The sequence below is a fragment of the Hyla sarda genome, chromosome 6, assembly GCF_029499605.1.
Source record: "Hyla sarda isolate aHylSar1 chromosome 6, aHylSar1.hap1, whole genome shotgun sequence".
Lineage (NCBI taxonomy): Eukaryota > Metazoa > Chordata > Amphibia > Anura > Hylidae > Hyla > Hyla sarda.
The window spans coordinates 25951735-25977661 of record NC_079194.1 but is presented as its reverse complement, the minus strand read 5'-3'; the positions used below and the strand labels follow the sequence as shown (position 1 = coordinate 25977661).

Below are 25927 nucleotides of genomic sequence, written 5' to 3'. Positions count from 1 at the left end.
ATTTTTACAAAATAGCGATCTGCGTAGATTTAGAAACCCCTAAAATTACAAAATGCGGCTTATTTATTTTAATTTTTTTTTTCAATTTAATTGGTGAAATAATTGATGTCAAAGTAAAATTGGTGGTGCAAAAAAACAAGCCCTCATATGGGTCTGTAGGTGAAAAATTGAAAGCGTTATGATTTTTTTATTGAAGGTGAGAAGGAAAAAACTTAAGTGCAAAAATTAGAGAACCTGTGGTCCTTAAGGGGTTAACAGTGTATGGAGTGTATGCTGCTTTCAAAACTGACCATGGCATTTAACAGTAATGTTTGGTGGTTTTAGTGGACAGATCGCTTTCTCGTGACAAAATAATGGGGAGCAGACCGGTTGTCATGGCAGCCCGAGGTATTTCGAAATCCATAGGCAGCATGTACTAGCCGAGCACAGAAAAATCTGTTCAATGCAAGTGATTGCTTATAGAAGTCCCATAGGGGAACTTAAATAAATAAAAAGTAAAAAAAAAAAATGTTTTTACAAATATAAAACTAAATTATAGCCCCCCCCCCCCCCTTTTCAAATTTTTCAAATAAAAAGTAACAAAGGAAACCCCATAAATTATATTTGGTATCGACTAGGGATCGACCGATTATCGGTATGGCCGATAATCACGATTTTGGGCATTATCGGTATCGGCAATTACCTTGCCGTTAATGCCCCGCACCGCCCCCACCGTGACCGACCCAACGCGTCGCACCCCCCCCACCGTAGTGCTGGGTGGTATACCGGTATGAACCGGATACCGTTTTTTTTTTTCCTCCCACGGTATGGATTTTTGCCCATACCGCTATACCGGTCGGGCCCCTCCCCCACCCTCCGAGTCAATAAAAATTAAACTTACCCATAATGGGGGTGGTCCGGGCCATCCATCCTTCCTGTAGTGTCCGGTGGCATTCCGGGTGAAGGGTGAACCGGTCCGGGCTGTCCTTCTCCGGGGGTCCTCTTCTCCACTCCGGGCAGGCTCCAGCCTAGTAATGCTGCGCAGCGGCGTCTATGCAGCGTTACTAGGCTTCAGCCTGCCTGGAGTGGAGAAGAGGACCCCGGAGAAGGACAGCCCGGACCGGTTCACCCCCCCACCCGGAATTCCGCCGGACACTACAGGAAGGATGGATGGCCCGGACCACGCTCCCCGGACGGTCCCTGCAACAACTGGGAAGGTGAGTCAGGGTTCTGGGATGGACAGGGGTATAATGTATAATATACTATACCTACAGTAGGCCCTCCAGCTGTTGCAACAGCTGGAGGCACCCCTAGGCGCGGCGGGGGAGCGGTGGCAGTGATAGGTCTCAGGACCCCCGGACAGGCAGGGGGAGAGAAGCGGGTGGCGGCGGCCTATGGCACAGCAAAAGCCACTGCAGTGCATTGATTTTAAAGCGCCCGCTCGCAGGGGGATAAATAGCTGATAACTTATACCGGAATATCGGTATAAGTTATCGGCTATCGGCCCTAACCTCTACCGGTTATCGGTATCGGCCCTAAAAACCGATATCGGTCGATCCCTAGTATCGACCCATGCAGAAATGTCTGAACTATTAAAATATAACCTTAATGAAACCACATGGTAAATGGCATAAAGGAACAAATAATTAAATGCCATAACTGGTTATTTTGATCATATCAAAAAATGGAATGGGGGAAAAAAAAATTACCCCAATACAGCTTCATATTGGAGCCAGAAAATTACCATTTAAAGGGGTACTCCGCTGCTAGACATCTTAACCCCTATCCGAAGGACAGGGGATAAGATGTCTGATTACGGGGGGGGGGGGGGGGGGGCAGCAGTGGGATCTCTGTGCAGCAACTGGCATTCGTTTACAACACTGAGTGGTGTCCTCGCGCCATGCCCCCTCAATGCAAGTCTATGCAACACTTGCATTGAGGGGGCGTGGCGTGAGGACACCACCCAGTGTTCTATTGCATTGTTACATTGAGGGGGAGCGGCGGCACAAGGGGGCGTGGCAGTGATGTCACAACCATGCAACCAGCTCCAAGCGTTTGGAACAGCCCTTTAACTATAAATATATTTTATATTTTTTTATTGTAGCAAAACATGATGCACAGGATAGGTGAAAAATGTCTGATTGCTGGATGACTCTCACCGATCACTAGAATGCAGAACTGGAGGTAGTGAGAGAGATTTTGATTGAAGCTGGACAGTGTGCGCAGCTCAGTTCTATTGAAAACCCCTTGACCTTTATTTAAACATGTGAACAGAAAACTCCTGGTGCACACACAAAATGCTGCCATAGGCCCTTTTATTTATTTCTGTTACTTATATAGTGCTGACATTAAGTGCCTTGCATAAGTATTCATCCTCTTGAACTCTTTTACATAGTGGCATGGTCTAACTACGGATTCAGATTTATTTCATTGCAATTTTATGTAATGAACCAACGTAAATTAATCCAATATTTTGAAGTAGAGGGAAATATTATAAAGTATAAAATGAATACACAGATTTCAAGAATATTTACAAATGACAATGGGAAAAGTGTTCAGTGCAGATGTATTTGCTCCCTTGTTAGCGGAACCCCAAGTAATTACTGCATGCCGTTTTGCCATTAATCACCTAAATCATTGTAAGGGTAGGGTCACGCGTAACGGATCTGCAGTGTATTTTACACTGTGTATCCCCCAATGACCGACCCTAGAGTGTGCGTTCTGCTGTGCCAGTTTGTCCGCTCGTACAAGTATCTGCGCAACTGTAGTAAACTGCGAGCACATGCACAGTTTATTCTCAAACATTGCGGCCGCTCTCTGCCCAGCTCAGCAGGGGGAGCGGCCGTGATGTCTGAGAGTAAACTGCACATGCGACTGCAGTGTTGCGCAGATCCCTGTGTGTCTGCTCATAGCCGCGGATTGCTGCTACGAGTGGACACACGTGCGTATCGGCAGCGTAAAATACGCTGTGGATCCATTACGTGTTTTTATCCTAAAAGTGGCGCATTTTACTGCAACTTCCATAATCGCAGTAAAACGCATGATTTCGGTCATTTGCTGCCAAATCTCTTCTGTTAATTAGTTGCACTACCACTAATAAGCCTAGAAGACCCTCAGGATCCCTGCACACTGCAGAATTTTTTTCACTGAATTTTCTCTACTTTCCTCCATGCAAAAACCAGGGCACACAGTAATTTAAAGCCGATTCAAGGAAATGTTCATGTGAAAATTGTCTGGAATCCTTGTTGAATCATAGCCCTATTGATGTCAGAAGCAGAAAATAATCCTAGTCTTTTCCTTCTATTAACAATTGCCCTTTCTTGAAGCAGAAAATAATCCTCATCAGGCCCTAACATTGACATTAAGGCCGGGTTCACACTTCAGAATTTCCAGCCTGTGCTGAGTGTAGCTAGCACTGGTTCAGTCGCCGCTAGGACAGTGCAGACATTGCCGTCCCCATAGACAGCAATGTCTGTGGAGTGGAAATCTGCAAAAACATTGAATGCGTTTTTTGAGGGGGCTTTCAGGGTGGAAAGTGTGCACAGTGCAATGAAATCTTATTGCCACCGGAATTTCAAAACTGAATTTGGCTCAGAAATTCTGTAGTGTGAACCTGGCCTACTAAGGTTTCGATTCCACAAGTAATCCAGGCAGATTTTCCACAAATTACCTATGAGCCCTGGTTCTTGCATGGAGGAGAAGTTGGGAAAATTCAGTGAAGACATTTTTTAATTCAAAATATATATTTTTTTAATTGTAAATTTTTATTAAAGTTTTCAGTTGTACAAACAAAGATAAGAACAGCAGGTCAAATACACAAAGGGCCCCCAAGGCCCAAGTATAGCCAGTAGAACCACACCAACAGTACAGAAATGTAGGCAATACTAGGCAGTAATAAGGTGATGCTGCAAAATACAATCCCCCCCCCCTCCCCCCAACAAAGGAATACACCATCGTGTCATAAAACCTGAACACATTTGCTAAACTCGAGGGCGAGCAGCCAGTACCACAATAAAGAACATGAGTATACACAGTGGGGATCAAAAGTTTGGGCACCCCAGGTAAAAATTTTAATTAATGTGCTTAAAGAAGCCAAGGAAAGATGGCAAAATCTCCAAAAGGCATCAATTTACAGATTAGACTTTCTTATAATATGTAAACAAAAGTTGGATTTTATTTCCATCATTTACACTTTCAAAATAACAGAAAACAAAAAAAAATGGCGTCTGCAAAAGTTTGGGCACCCTGCAGAATTTATAGCATGCACTGCCTCCTTTGCAAAGCTGAGACCTGCCAGTGTCATGGATTGTTCTCACTCATCATGTGGGAAAACCAGGTGATGTCAATCTCAAAGGTTTTAAATGCCCAGACTCATCTGACCTTGCCCCAACAATCAGCACTATGGGTTCTTCTAAGCAGTTGTCTAGAAATCTGAAACTGAAAATAGTTGATGCTCACAAAGCTGGAGAAGGCTATGAGAAGATAGCAAAACGTTTTCAGATGTCAATATCCTCTGTTCGCAATGTAATTAAGAAATGGCAGTCATCAGGAACAGTGGAAGTTAAAGCAAGATCTGGAAGACCAAGAAAAATATCAGACAGAACAGCTCGCAGGATTGTGAGAAAAACAATTCAAAACCCACGTTTGACTGCACAATCCCTCCAGAAAGATCTGGCAGACACTGGAGTTGTGGTACACTATTCCCCTATAAAGAGATACTTGTACAAATATGGTCTTCATGGAAGAGTCATCAGAAGAAAACCTCTTCTACGTCCTCACCACAAAAATCAGTGTTTGAACTTTACAAATGAACATATAAACAAGCCTGATGCATTTTGGAAACAAGTTCTGTGGACCAATGAGGTTAAAATTGAACTTTTGGGCCGGAATGAGCAAAGGTACATTTGGAGAAGAAGGGGAACAGAATTTAATGAAAAGAACCTCTGTCCAACTGTTAATCATGGGGGTGGATCAATCATGCTTTGGGGTTGTATTGGAGCCAGTGGCACAGGGAACATCTCACGAGTAGAAGGAAAAATTGATTCAATAAAATTTCAGCAAATTTTGGATGCTAACTTGATGCCATCGGGGAAAAAGCTGAAGTTAGAGAGGATGGCTTCTACAAATGGATATTGATCCTAAACACACCTCAAAATCCACGGGGGATTACACCAAGAGGCGCAAACTGAAGGTTTTTCCATGGCCTTCACAATCTCCTGACCTCAACATAATTGAAAATCTATGGATAGACCTTAAAAGAGCCGTGCGTGACAGACAGCCCAGAAATCTCAAAGAACTGGAAGACACTTGTAAGGAAGAATGGGCAAAGATGCCTCAAACAAGAATTGAAAGACTCTTGGTTGGCTACAAAAAGCTTTACAAGCTGTGATACTTGCCAAAGGGGGCAGTACAAGATATTAACTCTGCAGGGTGCCCAAACTTTTGCAGATGCCATTTTTTTTGTTTTCTATTATTTTGAAAGTGTAAATGATGGAAATAAAATCTAACTTTTGTTGACATATTATAAGATTGTCTGTCTAATCTGTAATTTGATGCCTTTTTGGAGATTTTTTCCATCTTTCCTTGGCTTCTTTATGCACATGAATTCAAATTTTTACCTGGGGTGCCCAAACTTTTGATCCCCACTGTATGTAACAAAAATATGATAGACAAACACAGAGAACATACAAGAATACAAAAAACATTACAAAAGGATAAGAAGGAAACCAAAGAAAAAGAAAGAGAGGAGAAGCTGAACTGAAGAGAAAGCAAATCAGGGGGTTGTCGATCAGAAAAGTGGCCCCATGGTTCCCAGACTGAGAGGAATAAGGGGATAGTATTATTCATTGAGGCAGTGAGTGATTCGAAAGAACGAATCTCAAGTATGCGGGCCACCAGGTCAGCCTCAGATGAAGGGAGAGTCCTTTTCTAGTACTTAGCAATGAAAGTCTTAGCAGCGAGGACAATGTACATGAAGAGCTTAAACGTCTTCTTAACTAAAACCTTAGTAGACAAGTGCAGAAGATGGGGTAATGGGTTTAGGGGACAAAATATTTTTTATTTTAAAGAATTTTAGAAAAGATACAACAGTTTAAGTCTATAAACATCAGTAAGCAAATACATCATAAACAATGCAATGCAATCAAGTGAACATAGAACAAGATAGCCCTATATATGGGCATAAAGGATAACATAAGATAAAAGAACTTGAGGGCTAGAGTAAACAAAAAACATTAGTATTGTGCACATGGTTTACTATTGTCTCATGAAAACATCCAAACAGTGTCAGTCAATGGGATGAAGAAAGTCTAGTGAAAAGTGCAGGTTACAGTGTATCAATTGAGCAGGAGTAACTTCAGAGACATAATGTAGTGGTTCAGCCAATACCTAAGGGTGGACAGTGTGGACTAGAAAGCCAGACTCCCCAACATTTGAAGAATTTACTATGAGTATACAAATGCATAGGATCTTTCATATCTACATGAAATATTCACCAAACTTATAAGCTCTATGAGACTAGGAATTCCCAATGACCTCTATCGCCTAGTAATAAGTAGTTTTGCAGACATCAGGATGTGGGCGACTGGCAAACAAACATTTACAGGTAATTGATCAAGGTTCAGTAGGAGAAGTGCTAAACTAGGGTGTAAAACGATGTCTCGACCTAGGAATTTTTTCAATAGCCATTGAATCCCATTCCACAACAAGAGTGTAGTTTTCAGGCATTCCCAAAGGGTGTGCAATAGTGTATCCACTTGACCACATTTGTGCCAGCAAAGGTTGGGGCACTCTGGGTTCAAAAGGTGCAATCTAGAAGGGGTATAGTACCAACGAAATATTTGATTTAACTACTGCTTCTATGTGATTGGTAGAGTGTAACGACGAGCGGGAGTTTATCAGGGCCATTAGCCATTGGGTTGTGGTGTAGGACTCTCCAAGATCTTTCCCACCTCTACATGTATGAGTTTTCCTCTCTGTCTTGTCACTGTGGAGATTGTTGAACAAAGTAATCCCTTTCTTACTGGGCACATTTTTCTGAAAGAAAAGCAACACTCGAGAGGGCACTAAAATGCTGCGACAAAACTCTGGTTAACAGGCTTCTAATCTGAAGACTTTTATAAAATTCTGTGTAGTCTTTGTATGTTTCTTTTAGGAAAAGTAGATAGTCCCTTGCTTGTCTATAAGTTCTCCCACCATTTTAATACCTCTGTCATGAATGGAGGTTTAGGTCAGGAATATAATGGGTGAGGAAGTCTAGAGGGACGTCCTTTAAGAGGCATAACCTCTTTTGTAGCGGGTGTTTAAGAAAGTATGTCCACACTTTATCTAATACGTTAAAGGGGTACTCCGGTGGAAACTTTTTTTTTTTTTTTTTTAATCAACTGGTGCCAGAAAGTAAAATTTGTAAATTGCCAGATTTATAAATTACTTCTGTTAAAAAATATTAATCCTTCCAGTACTTATTAGCTGCTGAATACTACAGAGGAAATATTTTTTTTGGAACACTGTGCTCTGTTGACATCTCTGTCCATTTTAGGAACTGTCCAGAGCAGTATATGTTTGCTATGGGGATTTTCTCCTACTCTGGACAGTTCTTAAAATAGAGATGTCAGCAGAGAGCACTGTGTTCCAAAAAGAAAATAATTTCCTCTGTAGTATTCAGCAGCTAATAAGTACTGGAAGGATTAAGATTTTTTTTATAGAAGTAATTTACAAATCTGTTTTTACTTTCTGGCACCAGTTGATTTAAAAAAAAAAAAAATTCCACCGGAGTACCTCCTTAATGGCAGATAAATGGGAAGGGGGAGAGGGTAGATAATTACTTGCCACTACAAGAGACTGAACCGAAGAGATAAGGGGTGAGAGCATACCAATCCAATCCAAGTTTTCTCAGGATTACCTGTCCACCAGAACTGCAATTGGTCTAGAATGCAGGCTCTAGACCTCCTGCGTCTGTATGTGGAGTCATGAGTTTATGTGCTAGTCTGTGTTTCTTTTCCTGGCCATATAGATGTAGAGAGATCCCTGTTTAGAGTTGTAAGGAAGGATTTTGGTATAGCTATAATGAGAATTCCGTATAGGTAGAGGAGTTTTAGCAATAGAAGCATTTTGAATGCTGCCAGATGACCCAGCCAAGATTTAATCTGTTTGGAGTACGCAAGCAAGGAGTCAGTGATAGAAGAAGCTAGAGGTGGGAAATTAGTGTGGAAAAGTCGGGAAGAGGGGAAAGTCCGTTGAATTCCCAGATAGGTCACAGACTCGGTCTGCCAGTCCAGAGTAAACTGCTTTTTTAAGGAGTCTGAGACTTCTGGAAGATGCACCGGCAGTATTTGTGATTTCGAGGAGTTGAGTTTATCAAAGGACACCTCACTAAACTGGTGGAGGAGAGAAAATAAAAAGGGCAGAGAGGACAGAACATCAGTAAGTGTCAAGATAACATTGTCCACAAATAATGCTAGTTTGTGCTCCTGTTCCCCCCCAAACCCCCCCCCCCCCCCCCCCCACTGTAATACCATGAGCCCGAATCACGTGCAAGAGGTGCTATGGTAAGAATGAAAAGCAGGGGCGAAAATGGGCATCCTTGTCATGTATAGCGCTTTAATCGCCTCTAAGATAGCACCTGTGATATCAAATGCTTCTAGCGTAGAGAAAGCTTACTGCCAATTTACTCTGTTGAAGGCCTTTTTGGCATCAAGTGTTCAAAAGGCTGCAGGAGTGTGAAACTGTTCACAATGCTGGAGGAGAGAGACACCACTCCTGGTATTATCTGGCGCCTGTCGTCCCGTGGTAAATCCCACTTGGTCAGTGCCAATAAGCTGGGGGAGTAATGGCATCAATCTAGATGCCAAGATTTTGCCATAAATCTTAACATCTCCGTTCAATAAGGAGATTGGTCTGCAGTGCTTTGGTCAGGAGATTTTACCTGGCTTATGGATAGTAGTGATAAGTGCGGTAAGCATTTCTTGTGGGAGGCTGCCTGTAGACAGAAATAGCTGTATTAAACATATTGTGGAGATGAGGCGCTCGGATATCCCTATAACTCTTATAATAATCGTTGGGGAGGCCATCATACCCCGGCTCTTTATGTGCTGGTAGTGTTGCTATTGCTGTCAATACTTCCTGTAAAGAGAGAGGATAATTAAGAGAAAAAAGGAAGGGTTCAGGAAGACAGGAGGTTGAGAGACTGCAGGAAAGAGTCAAAGGCTGGGTCGTCTGGGGGTCACTACGTAAATTGTATAAGCTGTGATATGTTTGAAATGCATTGTCAATTTCTCTAGGGAAGTGAACAACATTCTGGGTGCTTCATTGCAGCTATACAACTTTTAGCAAAAGATGGTTTGAGTTGTTTTGCTAGTAGGGCACTCTTTTTTTTGTCCTGGGTGTAAAAACGGAATCTAGATTTCAACAACTGCCTTATGCACCAACCATAATGCCGTTGATGTTATTTCAGTAGTATTATTTAATTGGAAATACTTCACAAGGGAGCTCTCAATAGATTTGCTATGGTCTGAATGATCTATGATTTGTGCATTGGCTCTCCAGACAAAGTCACTGCACTTGGGCACAGTATCCGAAGTGGTTTATGATTTCTCCACGTCAATTCACCAATTCCTGTATTCACAACACTCTCCAATAGACCCCTAGAGATGAGTATAAGGTCAATTCTGGAATATGTGTGAAAAGTATGTAAAGTCGCGTTCTGAAGCATGGTAAATACGCCCAGTGTCAAAAAAGGTCATAAGAATTGATCAACTCTTTAAGATTAAAGGAGCAATGTCAAACTGCTCCAGAGGGATCCGAAGAGGGGTCAGGGACTGAATTGAAGTCTCCTCAGATGATTGTTTCCCCCTGTAGTACATTAGCTACTAAACAATTTTTTTCAGAAAGTCACTTGGCCGACTGTTTGGGGCATGCAAGTTAACAATGGTAAAAGGAACATTATCGAATGTACAGATTAGCACAATAAAGAGATTGTGGGGATCCACAATTTGGTGAGAGATGGAAATTGCTGAATCATCTCTAAAAGCTATTAAGACACCCAGTTTCCTTTTCTCAAAAGTGGAGGACACAATCGTTGGAAATCTCTTGTGGTGGATGACAGGTGGGTTTGCTAAAGATATGTGTTTCTTGCAGGCACACTAGAGACACGTTACACCTCTCTACCTTACGCCACAGGAAATGTCACTTCAACAATGTTAACATTGAGTGAAAGGATCAAGGTCCAAGTTCTATACAATGAGGCACTAGAGAGCGATAGGGGCAGATCAAAGGGTTAAAAACTCGACTGGACACTCAGGCGAGGATGTCACAACAAGAATGTAAGGTCAGTTTAGCACTATAGTTATATGTGAGGTGTAGCATAAAAAACTTGACTGGACTTAAAAAATCACAGACGAGGATGTCGCACTGGAATCACTGTGTCTATGTTAGCAGATGTAGTACACTGAGCTGACACTGAGGGAGTTAAAAATCTTGGCTCTAGGAACCACAGACAGGGATGTCACATCGAAGTAATCACACAGATAATAGTATATATAGTATACTAAGGCCGTAGGCTGAAATAAAAAATGCACACAAAATAGAAGAAAAACAATATAAGGCAATAATAAACTAAAATGATGTAAGTGCAGATGTCCAGAGAACTACCAGTGTGAACTTCAATTTAACACTGATTCAGCGAGTGTGGGTGAATAGTCTCAAACTGGTCAATAATTTAGCTGAAAGCTTCTGCATCGGGGAAACAAATCAGGACAGGGTCCATTTTTGCATGCAGTGGCATTACTTCGGGTCTCTTCTGAGTGGTGAACCGGAACGTGATGAAGTGGTGCCATCTCCTTCAGGGATCATGCCCCAATCTCGCAGCATGGACAACCCCTCCTCAGCTGTTAGTAAGGCTTGAATTCTGCCATCTTGGTTAATCAGAATCTTGGCAGGAAAGCCCTAACGATAGGGGCCCCCCATGTTACGAAGAGTCTCTGTAAGTGGACCAAAACTGCGCCTCGCCTGTAGCATAGCTGCCGAAAAATCTGCATACGTCTTCATAGGGCTCAGGTAGTACAGGGTGCGTGGGGGAGTACTGTAGAAGCAGGTCTTTAGCTTGAAAGAACGTAAACCTAGCTAAAACTTCTTGGGATAAGCCCTCAGAGAGAACGTGGCTTAGGCACCCTATGTGCTATAACCACGCTATATCCATAGTCCTCCAGATCTGGAAGCAATTGCCTAGTTAGCGGATTCACATACCAGACTAGTTGGGATCCAGAGATATTTTCCGATATTTCCTGGAACTTTACATTTTCCCGCCGGTTGCGGTCTTCAGAGTCCACTATCTTAGCATGAAGAGAGTCCACTTTACCATCTAACGCATTGTGCACATTTTGCAATTCTTTATGTGCTTTAGCGAAGGAGACTAATTTAGTCTGTGTGGGACATCTTTTGCTCAGGCAGAGATGTAGAGGAGTGCAGGGGCTTTAGCAGCCTGGTGAAGTCTGCCTGCAGGGAACTACGCAGCATATCTTTTAAGCATAGTATCAGACACCGTTTTATCAGAAGTCTGGTATGTGGTGAACAGATTAGTCTTGGAGTAAGCTATGGAGTCGGCAGGATCCTCAGCCTCATCGTCTGGGGCAGCCAGATGTGCTTCTGTTTAAGGGGACTGACCTGTGGTGAGTTTTTTTCCATGCCAGCTGTCTCGCTCCTCGTGATGCCGGACTCCGGGCTTGTCTCTGTCGTACCTCCATCTCCCTCCACCATGACAGGACTGGGTTCTCCAGTATGCATCAGTGATACGGGCAAGCTCCAATGTGGCAGCATGTCAAAGGAGAGAGGCTGGTGCACACGGGTGGAAGGCAAATTCTGGTAAGGGCTCACCCTGTTGTCTGCTAGAGATGAGCGAACTTACAGTAAATTCGATTTGTCACGAACTTCTCGGCTCAGCAGTTGATGACTTATCCTGCATAAATGAGTTCAGCTTTCAGGTGCTCTCGTGGGCTGGAAAAGGTGGATACAATTCTAGGAGACTCTTTCCTAGGACTGTATCCACCTTTTCCAGCCCAATGGAGCACCTGAAAGCTGAACTAATTTATGCAGGATAAGTCATCAACTGCCGAGCCGAGAAGTTCGTGACGAATCGAATTTACTGTAAGTTCGCTCATCTCTAGTCTGTGCGGTTTTCTTCTTAGTTCTGCTTGTTCCTATTGCAGCCTGCAGGAGTGTTGTGTGCGGACTCTGCGGACATTTTGAGAGGACTAGCGAGTCGACCCTTAGCACACCATCATAACCCAAAACTGCCTATCACCCTAAACACACAAACCTGACTACACTGCCCATCACCCTGAGCACACCATCATAACCCAACACTGCCCATCACCCTGAGCACACCATCATTAGCCAACACTGCACATCACCCTGAACACACCATCTGAACCCAACACTGCCCATCACCCTGAGCACATTATCATAAGCCAACACTGCCCCTTACCCAACACTACCCATCACACTAAACACACCAACACTGCCCATCACCCTAAATCCACCAACATGACCAACACTGCCCATTAACCTGAGCACACCATTATAACCCAACACTGCCCATTACCCTGAGCACTCCATCATAACCCAACACTGCCCACCACCGTAAACAAACAAACATGACTACACTGCCCATCACCCTGAGCACACCATCCTAACCCAACACTGCCCATTACCCTGAGCACATCATCATAACCCAACACTGCCCATCACCCTGAGCACACCTTCCTAACCCAACACTGCCCATCACCCTGAGCACACCATCCTAACCCAACACTGCCCATCACCCTGACCACATTATCATAACCCAACACTGCCCGTCACCATAAAACACCACTGCCAATTACCCTGAGCACACCATCATAACCCAACACTGCCCATCACCCTGAGTACACCATCATAACCCAACACTGCCCATTACCCTGAACACATCATCCCCACAGTGACACATGGTGGTACTAGCTTCATACTATGGGGAGGCTTCTTTTCAGCAGGTGCAAGCAATCCGGTCGGCATTGATGGAAAGATGGAGGGCAATCCATGAAAAAAAGAAAATATGATGCAGCCTACAAAAGACTTGAGACTTGGCCAAAGGTTCCTCTTTCAGCAGGACAATGGGGTAGACTTATCAAAACCTGTGCAGAGCAAAAGATGACTAGTTTCCCATAGGAACCAAATTGTTTGTTTTTATTTTTCAGAGATCTTTTCAAAAAATGAAAGAAGCCATCTGGTTGCTATGGGCAACTGTTCAACTTTCCTCTGCACAGGTTTTTATATTATCTTCCCCAATGACCCTAAACATACAGCCAGGGCTACAATGGAATGAGTTACAGAAGCGCAAACTTGAAAGTAGATGTAGGAGGCACTCGCCATGGGAAAATGTGCATCATGGAGTTATAAAAATGGACTTGTGTTGACGTAGCACACCGGCAGCAGGTAACAGCTATTTCATGCCACGTTTGGGCACTTCTTCAGACCACGCCTCTGCTCACACATCCAGGTGGTTAAATACACCTACCTGAGTGACGTAAGAGCAGAGGGCGTTTACATAGTACGCACATTGAAAATGCAACAAATGTACTATTAAAAACAATAAACTAGTGCAAGAAAACTAAACATACGAAAAAACAGACAAGTAAGGAAGCACAGAGGAGCAAACATTTCATATAAATGGGCTTCGATCCAATCGGTCATTAAGCCCTAAATTCCCCTGTGCGTTCGTCCTCCATTTGGATCCATTTGGCTTCACAGTAAAGCATTTTGCCGATCAATACCATCCCTAGTGTGAACACGTTCCAAACCAAAGAGAGAGAGAACATTGTTACCTCCATGTTTGCTCCGTACATGTTTAATTCGCTTTGGTGAAACTTTTTGTGTTTTAACTGAGTGCACATGCACAAAGAATCTAACAATGAGCGCCAGAATGGTGCACCCAATGTAGTACCTAGAGCATGTGCATCGGACGGCATACACTACAAAATTGCTCCTGCAACAAATGAAATCTTTCATCTTTACTACCACGCCAAAGGTTATATATTTGTTAATATTTATGAGCACCATGAACAGTTTACGCAATGGAAATTACCGATCAGTGCGCCATTTTTTAACCAATTGCTCCCTGGCTCAGGTACACGTAACTTGCTGTGGACTAGGATGTCACCCACATTTCTGCATCTCTTAAAAGTAATGAGGGGTTTGTTACTCGTGTACTCTACCAATTCAGGGTCACTTTTCAATATTTCCCAATTCTCCTGTATAGCCTTTTTAATTTGGGAGGGGGCACGGGACTAAACGGAAAATAAAAACCAAAACGTTTAACCTTATCCTTATTTTCATTTTTACATAAAGATGCGCTTCTGTCTTTTTTGCCTTTGGCTGTCCGGGCATGCTGGGAGTTGTAGTTTTGCAACAGCTGGAGGCACACTGGTTGGTAAACAGTGTCTTAGGTTCTGTCTTTTAACAGAAAATCTGCGTCAGTGCTGTTGATTCTTCTTAAAGGGGTATTCCAGGCCAAAACTTTTTTTTATATATCAACTGGCTCCGGAAAGTTAAACAGATTTGTAAATTACTTCTATTAAAAAATCTTAATCCTTCCAATAGTTATTAGCTTCTGAAGTTGAGTTGTTGTTTTCTGTCTAACTGCTCTCTGATGACTCACGTCCTGGGAGTTGTGCAGTTCCTATGGGGATATTCTCCCATCATGCACAGCTCCCGGGACGTGACATCATCATTGAGCAGTTAGACTGAAAACTTCAGAAGCTAATAACTATTGGAAGGATTAAGATTTTTTAATAGAAGTAATTTACAAATCTGTTTAACTTTGCGGAGCCAGTTGATATATATAAAAAAAAGGTTTTGCCTGGAATACCCCTTTAACCCCTTAACGACGCAGGACGTATATTTACGTCCTGCGCCGGCTCCCGCGATATGAAGCGGGATCGCGCCGTGATCCCGCATCATATCGCGTCGGTCCCGGCGCTAATCAACGGCCGGGACCCGCGGCTAATACCACACATCGCCGATCGCGGCGATGTGCAGTATTAACCCTTTAGAAGCGGCAGTCAAAGCTGACCGCCGCTTCTAAAGTGAAACTGAAAGTATCCCGGCTGCTCAGTCGGGCTGTTCAGGACCGCCGCGGTGAAATCGCGGCGTCCCGAACAGCTGATCGGACACCGGGAGGGCTCTTACCTGCCTCCTCGGTGTCCGATCGACGAATGACTGCTCCGTGCCTGAGATCCAGGCAGGAGCAGTCAAGCGCCGATAATGCTGATCACAGGCGTGTTAATACATGCCAGTGATCAGCATAGGAGATCAGTGTGTGCAGTGTTATAGGTCCCTATGGGATAACAATGATCAGCATGAGAGATCAGTGTGTGCAGTGTTATAGGTCCCTATGGGACCTATAACACTGCAAAAAAAAAAAAGTTAAAAAAAAGTGTTAATAAAGGTCATTTAACCCCTTCCCTAATAAAAGTTTGAATCACCCCCCTTTTCCCATAAAAATAAAACAGTGTAAAAAAATAAATAAATAAACATATGTGGTATCGCCGCGTGTGCGTAAATGTCCGAACTATAAAAATATATCATTAATTAAACCGCACGGTCAATGGCGTACGCGCAAAAAAATTCCAAAGTCCATAAAAGCGTATTTTGGTCACTTTTTATAACATTAAAAAATGAATAAAAAGTGATCAAAAATTCCGATCAAAACAAAAATCATACCGATAAAAACTTCAGATCACGGCGCAAAAAATGAGTCCTCATACCGCCCCGTACGTGGAAAAATAAAAAAGTTATAGGGGTCAGAAGATGACATTTTTAAACGTATAAATTTTCCTGCATGTAGTTATGATTTTTTCCAGAAGTGCGACAAAATCAAACCTATATAAGTAGGGTATCATTTTAATCTTATGGACCTACAGAATAATGATAAGGTGTCATTTTTACCAAAATATGCACTGCGTAGAAACGGAAGCCCCAAAAGTTACAAAATGTCGTTTTTTTCCGATTTTGTCGCACAATGATTTTTTTTTCCGTTTCGCCGTGCATTTTTGGGTAAAATGACTAATGTCACTGCAAAGTAGAATTGGCGACACAAAAAATAAGCCATAATATGGATTTTTAGGTGGAAAATTGAAAGGGTTATTATTTTTAAAAGGTAAGGAGGAAAAAACGAAAGTGCAAAAACGGAAAAACCCTGAGTCCTTAAGGGGTTAATCTCTAAAACTGCCCGTAAGGTACTGCTTTCTTAACATGTTCAGGATGGTAGCTCTGGAAGTGTAGCAATGCATTACATGCTGTAGGTTACCAGTAACCCACGGTTATCAAATCCCCAACAACTAGTTTTATTTACCATCGTATCCAGAAACTCCAATTCCCTCTGCGGATTTATAGGTAACTTTTAAATTCATCTGGTTAGAAGTCCAGTGGCTCTGAGGATAAAATTGCCACTGTGACTGCATCCAATTCTGGGTCTCAAGAATTGGGAGCAGCATCCACCTCTCGGGTTGTCCCTTAAGAAGAAGGACGAGGATAGGGCACACGAGAGTGGCACAACTACAACGCAGGGTACAAGTGCAAAAAAGTATTTTGGAGAAAGTAGAGGCTGTACCTGCTCCCACCAATGACTTAACCATCATTAATGTATCCGATTATGTTTTAGATGATGTCACTATAGCTTTATTAGCTAAAGGGTTACATTTTTGCTTGACAGATGGATTTGACCAGGTCGACTTTGAGATAGACCTGTACAAATTAATCCGAAAGTATTTGAAATTTTTTTTCTACAATAATAGTTGTTCTAACAGAAATGGAGATTCCTGTGTGTATAGGACCTTTTGGGTTTTGTGTATTGAATGAAGCACCACAGGCAGAGTTGGACTACATAGACAGATTAATGTATTTATTACCAGGAGAATAGGGTGGTAAGGATACAGATACTATTTTAGTAGCCGCATTTGTAGGGGGTGGGAAGTCATCGTTTTCTCCCCCAGTTCTGACAGCCCGTTGCCTTGATGCTTTCCAGCAGAAGGTGTTGGAGAGCGTCAAGGCTTTATGCCATCCTACTGATCTTGATAATCTTACTAAACCTGAGAGGGAAGCGCTTACTATTGTTAAAAAAAACAATAGTAATGTTATTGTAAAGAAATCGGATAAAGGGGGAAACCTTGTTCTTATGTCAAGACAATATTATTTAGAAGAAGCTACACGACAGCTAGAAAATTATCAAGCTACCTGGTAACCCCATTAGTAAAATATCCAGTAAATTTCAATCCCTGGCTGGCAGGTTTAGAGATTAAAAGAATCAACAGCACTGATGCAGATTTTCTGTTCCAAGCAAGTGACCTAAGGGAACGGGCAGCTAATAACTACTAGAAGGATTAAGATTTTTTAATAGAAGTAATTTACAAATCTAGATAATAAAATTAAAGAAAACTGTCTGTGCATATAGGGACTTTGTTAGGCAAATAATATACTCAATAAGGTTATCATTAACATACCTGGGTGATCTGACTGCTACGGAGAGGTAGGAGACTTGACGGTTGGTGGTATGTGAAAATCCACAAACTTTCCTGGAGGGTTTTCGAAAAATGAATATTGTACAGCGGAGGTCCGGTGTCCAGATCAATAAATGTCCTGGTGAGGTTTTTCAGGAGAACGCCCCGGCCGGCGGCGTCTCAACCGTATTCACCTCAGTTCCCGGTTCTTTCGATAGTAGTGAGTTCCGGTTTGTGACGTCACTATGGAACTAGCTACGGATGCAGCAGAGGTCCAAAATTCCATCCAACTCTCTTCGTCAACTTTTGTGTTCTCATTATTATTTGTGTCACAATAGAAGGTATTTTGTACTCAGTAATATGCATGTTATGTTCATCAAATGGTAAGTCTATTTGAATTCTGGGTTGTAACAGGACAAATGTAATAGGATAAAAACTCCAGGGGTGAATACTTATGCAAGGCACTGTATATTGTTCTGCACAGAGATTAATCCTTTCTGTTGCTGAGGCTCAAAGTCTTTCCTGATTTGACACATGGACGGCCTTTTATAGGAATCGATTTTAACGTCTGAGGTTGTTGTGTGGAAACCAGAGGACCCCGAAGAAGCTGAAATGTCAGCTCTTCCACCTGTTGGTCAAATAAAATCTCCTTCTATAACCAGAAGAGGAGATTATGGGTCTTGCAGTAAGGCTAGGTTCACACTACGGAATTCAGACACTGCAGGATGCCGGCACAATATGCCGGTGCTAGGACCGCACAGGAATGCACTGCCTCATAGACGACCAGGCATTCTGTGCGGACTCCTTGTCCGGACATGGAAAATGGTATAGCAGTGCTGTTTGGCATGGAAATTCTGCCGTGTTTAGTGCACAGCCAAATCCTGTTGAACTCAACGGGACTCTGCTGCAGTGGAATTTCCGTGCAGACATTCCAAGCAAAATTCCGACGTGTGAACATGGCCTAACATGAGAATTTCTTAACATATACTGTACTTGAGTGCCAAACACGTGTTAAGGGATCAAGGATTCTCCTGATATACAGGGTGATTCAGAAAGGATTGGGCAAAATTTATATCCTCTGTCTTCATAACCGAGAAAACATAACACAAATCTATTACAGTAAAATCTCCCTTAGTGGACACCTCCCAATAGGGGACAGTTTTCTATTCCCCAGCAGAGCCCCATAAGACTTAATGTACTTGCACCCTCTTAATTGGGGACACTCCCAATAAGGGATGAGGACACCCCCAATAGGGGACAAAACACTCCCAATAATGGATGAGGACACTCCCAACCAATAGTGGACAACACTCCCAATAGCTCTCCCCCCCCCCCCCCCCAGTTTGACGTGCTCCTGACGTCCTCTGTGCTGCCCTCTCTGAGAGGCTGTGAGCAGCAGCGGCTGCCAGCAGTGAAGAGTGATGCTCCTGACGTCAGTGGCCGCAGCCACCACTGCTGCTCTCAGTAAGTGCAGCACAGAGGATGTCAGGAGAACATCAGGGGAAAGGATGTGGCACAGGGGCTAAGAAGGGGATGATTTGACACAGGGCACAAGGTTCAAGGGGGGAGGAATGAAGTGGTGGCTGCCACGCCTCCTCCCATAGACTTTTATTGAGGGGGTGTGGCAGTGATGTCACGCCGCCCATACCCAGCGTTCTAAACCCTGTGATGCACACAGATCGGGGGGTCCCAGAGGCAAGACCCCCGCGATCAGACATCTTATCCCCTATCCTTTGGATAGGGGATAAGATGTCTAGGGGCGGAGTACCCCTTTAAGAACAAAGGGTGTAAATGTACTCACTGGGGCAAAATGTCGGGGTCCTGATCAGCTAAAAACACAGGCAGAGATCTCTTACCATGCTCAGTCCTGTGTGAATTGGGGCTCCAATACTGCAGGAAACCTCAGCAGCCTGTAGTAATGGAGCGCCAATAACACTAATAAAAGCTGTGCTATGGCTCAGCATCGTTCATTGTATGTGATCGTCAGATATCATGTAATAGTCTCTCTCTATTGTGACTGAAATATAGTAAATAAACCCCTTCCTAATAAAAGTTCAAATCCCCCCACCCCACCCCTTTTTCCATTTTTCAAATAAAATAATATAAATAATCAAAAAACATATTTGGTATCGTCCGGTGCATAAGTGTCTGAACTATTAAAATATAATGTTAATGAAACCGCGCAGTAAACAGCATAAACGTTTAAAAAAAATATATCTTTTCAGAATTGCTGATTTTTGGTCACTTCATGTACCAGAACAAAAAAATAATCAAGAGGTCCTATCAAAACATAAATGGTACCTAAAAAATAAATAAAAAAATACAGATCATGGCACAAAAAATTAGCCTTCATACATCCCTGTATACGGAAAAATATAAAGTTATAGGGGTCAGAAGAGGACAATTTTTAGGCATATCATTTTTTTACAAATTGGTAAAATAAAACAGAACCTATATAAATTGGGTATCATGGTAATCGTTTGGGCCTACAGAATAATGATAATGGGCCAGATCTACTAAGAGTTTGGGGTTTTTACTAGCGTGAAATGTTTCTGACTTGCAGGATCCTTCTCCATTTACTACGGGGATTTACAGATTTACAAATCGGGAACGTTTTCTGACCAGTTTTTCCTTTGGTCGAAATTTCAAGCCATTTATTCACAGGATTTTCTGCGAATTCAATAGTAAATAGGTCGGGTTGTGAAACCATGGCCCTTTTTCAGGTTGTTTGGGTTTGTAGCTTTATTTTGGTGCAATTTGTTCAAATGCTCAGCCTGGATTTTTGATTTCCTACAGCAATTGTAAAGTTAAAGTTTATTCACTAATAGTGCTGAGCACAAATATTCGTAATGCGAATTTTTATCGCGAATATCGGCATTTCACGAATATTTAGAATATGGTGCTATATATTCGTAATGACGAATATTCATTCATTTTTTTTTTTTTGCTTCACATGTACGTTTTTATGCGAATTTTTATGCAAATTTTCGCATGGAAAAAAAGTGAATGAACATAGCAAATATGCGAATTTTGCGAATATACGACGAATAATCGGCAATATATTTGCGAAATATCGCGAATTTGAATGGCCCATGCTGCTCATCATTTATTCACTAATAATTTGGTTTGAATTCCCAGCCTTAGATTACGTTCACATCTACACTGAGGGAATTTTGCAAGTTCTCCCACTTAAAAATATGAGAGAGGCTGTAATTTTCATCATAGGTTATAACCTCAACTATGAGAGACAGAATGAGAAAAAAAATCCATAAAATCATATTGTCCGATTTTTAAACAATTTATTTGCAAATTATGGTGGGAAATAAGTATTTGGTCACCTACAAACTAGCAAGATTTCTGGCTCTCACAGACCTGTAAAGAGTATTTTTGCACTTTCATTTTTCCTCCTTCCTTTAAAAAAATCATAACTCTGTCAATTTTGCACCTAAAAATCCATATTATGGCTTATTTTTTGCGCCACCAATTCTACTTTGCAGTGACATCAGTCATTTTACCCAAAAATCTACGACGAAATGGAAAAAAAAAAAATCATTGTGCGACAAAATTGAAGAAAAAACACCATTTTGTAATTTTTGGGGGCTTCCATTTCTTTGCAATACCTTTTCCGGTAAAAATGACACCTTCTCTTTATTCTGTAGGTCCATACGATTAAAATGATACCCTACTTGTATAGGTTTGATTTTGTCGCACTTCTGGAAAATAAATCTACATGCAGGATAATTTATACGTTTAAAATTGTCATCTTCTGACCCCTATAACTTTTTTATTTTTCTGCATATGGGGCGGTATGAGGGCTAATTTTTTGCACTGTGATCTGAAGTTTTTAGCGGTACCATTTTTGTATTGATCGGACTTTTTGATCGTTTTTATTCATTTTTTCATTATTTATAAAGTGACCAAAAAGACACTATTTTAGACTTTGGAATTTTTTTGCGCGCACGCCATTGACCACGCGGCGATACCACATATGTTTATTTTTATTTACACAATTTTTTTATTTATTTTTTTTAAATGGGAAAAGGGAGGTGATTCAAACTTTTATTAGGGAAGGGGTTAAATGATCTTCACTTTTTTTTCCACTTTTTTTTTTTTTTTTTGCAATGTTATAGCTCCCATAGGGGGCTATAACACTGGACACACTGATCATTGTTATCCCATAGGATAACATTGATCGATGATTCTGCCGCTTGACTGCTCCATGCCTGGAGCTTTGCACTGAGCAGTCATTCTGCGATCGGACACCAGGAGACAGGTAAGGGGACCCTCCTGCTGTCCTACAGCTGTTCGGGATGCTGCGATTTCACCGCTGCGATCCCGAACAGCCCACTGAGCTAGCTGGGGGGTAGTTTAGTTTCACTTTAGACGTGGCAATCAACTTTGAACGCCGCATCTAAAAGGTTCCTAGCACGCAGTGCCGCGCACTATTAGCCACGGGTCCCGGCCGTTGTTAGAGGCCGGGGCCAACCCTCTCTGACGCTCGGTCACGCCGTGGCCCCGCGTTATAGAAGGGGAGTGGACTCAGGGCGTATGTAGAACAAATGTAGTTTACTAGTGATTTCTGAATGTGTGTATGTATGTGTGTGCATATATATATATTTCTATTAATAATACTATTAAAGGGGTTCTCCACCATAAGGTGATTTTAGTACGTACCTGACAGACAGTAACGGACATGCTTAGGAAGGATCTGCACTTGTCTTGGGCTATGTTGTGAGATTACCATAACACAGTGGCTAGCTTTTTGTGAACTGTTTGAGTTTTCTTTTTTGCCTACAAATCCCATAATTCCATTTCCCTCCCTCCCACACATCAGCCACCCCACCGATTGATACATAAATGAGCTGCATCCATTCAAAAGACCTGTGGTTTTCAATTAGGGTGCCTACAGCTGTTGCATTAGTTGCAGATTGATCCCTCCATCCATTGAAGCAGACAGGCTCCCTGTCATCAGCTGACTAGTGAGTCAGGTCTCGGCCGCATTGCAACCTGGGAAAAATCTGAGACAACAGTCATTTTGTATGCTGTTAAAAATAAATATTGGGGTGAAAATCAGAAGAATTGTGAGAAAACCGTCACACACAGGTACAGACACTATATTATGAACTACACTAACTTTACAGCCCCTGTAGCATAGTCAAATAAATAAAAAATTAGCATACTGTTCAGCCTTTGGTTGTCAGGGCATGCTGGGAGTTGTAGTTTTGTAACAGCTGGAGACTCACTGTTTGGAAAAAAAAAAAAAAAAAAAGCCCTTTAACCCTTTAATGACCATGCAGTTTTTTGGGGTTTTTTTTGTCTCCTTCCGAGAGCCATACTTTTATTTTTCTCTCTACATTCAATTTTTTGCTGGACAACTTGTACTTCTCAATAGTAACATTTTTGGGTACATATGACTTTTGATTGCATTCTTTTCCATTTTTATTTTTTTGTTTTTTTCTTGGTGGAGGGAAGTGCAGATAAACAAAATACAGCAAATCTGATGTAGTTTTATTTTTACAGTGTTCAACATGTATAAAGAGATTATTATAATCATATTCTTCAGGTTGTTATGGACATGGTGATGCCAAATGTGTATTTTTTATGTTTTATAAAAAAAAAAAAAAAAAAAATTGTACAAGAGGAAATTATGTTTGTTTGTTTTTTTGAGGGGGTGGTGTTTTATGTAACCTAATAACACTATATTTTGCGACACTTTATTGCTCCCAATGCAATCTCCTGATCACTAAAAAAATATATACTTAAAGGGGTACTCTACTGCTCAGCGTTTGGAACAAACTTCTCCGAACACTGGAGTCGGCAACTCCTGACGTCATAGCCCCGCCCTCTCACGATGTCACGCCCCGCCCACTCAATGTAAGTCTATGGGAGGGGGTGTGACAGCCGTCACGCCCCCCTCCCATAGACTTGCATTGAGGGGGCGGGGTGTGACATCATGAGGGGGCAGGGCTATGACCTCACGAGCTCCCGGCTCCAGCATTCGGAACAGTTTGTTCCAAACGCTGAGCAGCAGAGTACCCCTTTAATTACTACTGTAGCGCAGTATTACTCTGTCAATGTAAAGATGACACACGACCTTTCCGGTCTAGAGGCACAGCTTAGTAGGAACGAATACATGGCATACCTGGGGGGGACCTTTATTAGGCATCCTGTTGCCATGAAAACCAATCCGTATTCCAACGATTGTTTTACACAGGTGTTGCATATGCCCAGAAATTGCTTTGATGCTGTATTCACAATCTGACCACAGCATCTAAGGGGCTAAACTACAAGGATTGGAGGTAGGTAGTTAGAGCTGAAGCCCTGCTGTCATGCGAGAGCCAAATTCCTGCGACAGGGGACCAGTGAATTGTGGTCAATAAGGGGTTAAAAATAGGGGGAGAGATGCATCATCAAGCAGTTCGTAGGTTGGACCAATGTGAATATGTTACTCTGTCTCCTGGGAACGAACGTTATGAGGCATTCAGTGTGCAGCTTTAATCTGTATAATGTTTTTGTAGCTAGTTCTTTTTGTTTAAAGGGGTACTTTAGGGGAACAAACTGTTACGAACGTTGGAGCTGGTGACGGGAGCTAGTTACGTCATAGCCCCGCCCCCTCATGACATCATACCCTGCCCCCTTATTGCAAGTCTATGGGAGGGAGCGTGGCAGCCGTCACGCCCCCTCCCATAGACGTGTATTGAGGGGGTGGGGTGTGACGTCATGAGGAGGCGGGGCTATGATGACACAAGCTCCCGACTCCAGCGTTCGGAACAGTTTATTCCAAACGCTGAGCAGCGAAGTATCCCTTTTAAAGGGGTACTCCGGTGGAAAACTTATTTTTATTTTATTTTTTTTAATCAACTGGTGCCAGAAAGTTAAACAGATTTGTAAATTACGTCTATTAAAAAAAAAAACTTAATCCTTCTAGTACTTATTAACTGCTGAATACTACAGAGGAAATTATTTTCTTTTTGGAACACAGAGCTCTCTGCTGACATCACGAGCACAGTGCTCTCTGCTGACATCTCTCTCCATTTTAGGAACTGTCCAGAGTAGGAGAAAATCCCCATAGAAAACATATGCTGCTCTGGACAGTTCCTAAAATGGACAGAGATGTCAGCAGAGAGCACTGTGGTCATGATGTCAGCAGAGAGCTCTGTGTTCCAAAAAGAAAAGAATTTCCTCTGTAGTATTCAGCAGATTATAAGTACTGGAAGGATTAAGATTTTTTAATAGAAGTAATTTACACATCTGTTTAACTTTCTGGCACCAGTTGGTTTAAAAAAAAAAAAAAATTCCACCGGAGTACCCCTTTAAGTCCGTGTTAGCGCGACAGACGTCTTAACTTTGCCTTTTAATTTTATACTTGTTGAAATGAATTTACTCTTATCCTTTCTCACTTGTTCTTGCTTAGATCTGTGCTCACTGCCAGGAACCTGGAGCCACCTTAGGCTGCTTCAATAAAGGTTGTGTCTGCTGCTATCACTTCCCATGTGCCATGGACTCAGGTAAGGGCAGGATTACTGACAACCATGTTTACTAAATGATATAGGCTTCTCTCTCCTTTACATAGCTGTTCTCTTATTCTGGTGCAAGTCATATTGCGATTTAGAACGTTGTAGCTGCTACTTTCCAAATTGCAAAACAACTTGCAAAATGATCCCCTATCTGTTTGCACGGGGTCCGACCGATTGCGCCCCTGCAATATTGAGAAACGGGGACCAGAGACTCCTCTTAGGATAGAGCGTCAGGTCACACATGGGTGCCGCCACTCTATTTGTTCGGCCGTCTCTGGGCCTTTCATACAGAATGAATGGAGTGTCAGTTCACATGATCGACCCTCTGCTCCATTCTAACGGAGACTCTGGTCCCGGATCCTGAGAACTCAAGGGGCTCACCAGTGGATGGGGAATAACTTTAGGTGTGTGGAGGGATTGCCTTGGTGTAGATGTCAATGTCGTATTTCTTAGTTATGCCACCAATATCCAGTTGGCGAGGGTTCACCCAAGGGTTTTCCTGTCCGTCTGTAAAATGAAGCAGCTACCAAAAAGTCATGACACTTACTTGGCCACCTGTTGACACCTGGCCCCATAGTGTGTTAAGGAATTAAAGTTAATTTCTCTGTTGCGCTTCACGAAGGAACTGTGACGTAAGAACGTCTTTGCTTGTTTTAATGAGTGGTTTGGTAAACTAGAAAGACAGATTCGCTATAAACAGCGTTATCAAATTACCACAAAATCGTCACTGACTTGTGGATTGCTGGGGTCTGACTGCAGGCCTCAGTGATCACTAGAACAGAGATCATTTGTCTCCTCAATAAGAGGCAGCGCACATGCTCAGCCACTGCTCCATTTATTCTCTATTGGGGTTCCATACGTTGCCCAGCAATGAAGTTGCTTATGTTTGGAAGACCCTGGTGGTTG

General features: G+C 42.3%; 1 protein-coding gene across 5 annotated transcripts in view; it reads left to right on the top strand.

Moving 5' to 3' along the window:
• LOC130275428 (transcription factor 20-like) overlaps positions 1-25927 on the top strand; it is a 65612-nt gene that overhangs the window by 13280 nt on the left and 26405 nt on the right. For all 5 annotated transcript variants that reach the window (XM_056523381.1, XM_056523378.1, XM_056523380.1 and 2 more), the window contains one exon: positions 24919-25012. In XM_056523381.1, the coding sequence (XP_056379356.1) occupies positions 24919-25012 (94 nt within the window). The remainder of the gene's footprint in view (positions 1-24918; positions 25013-25927) is intronic.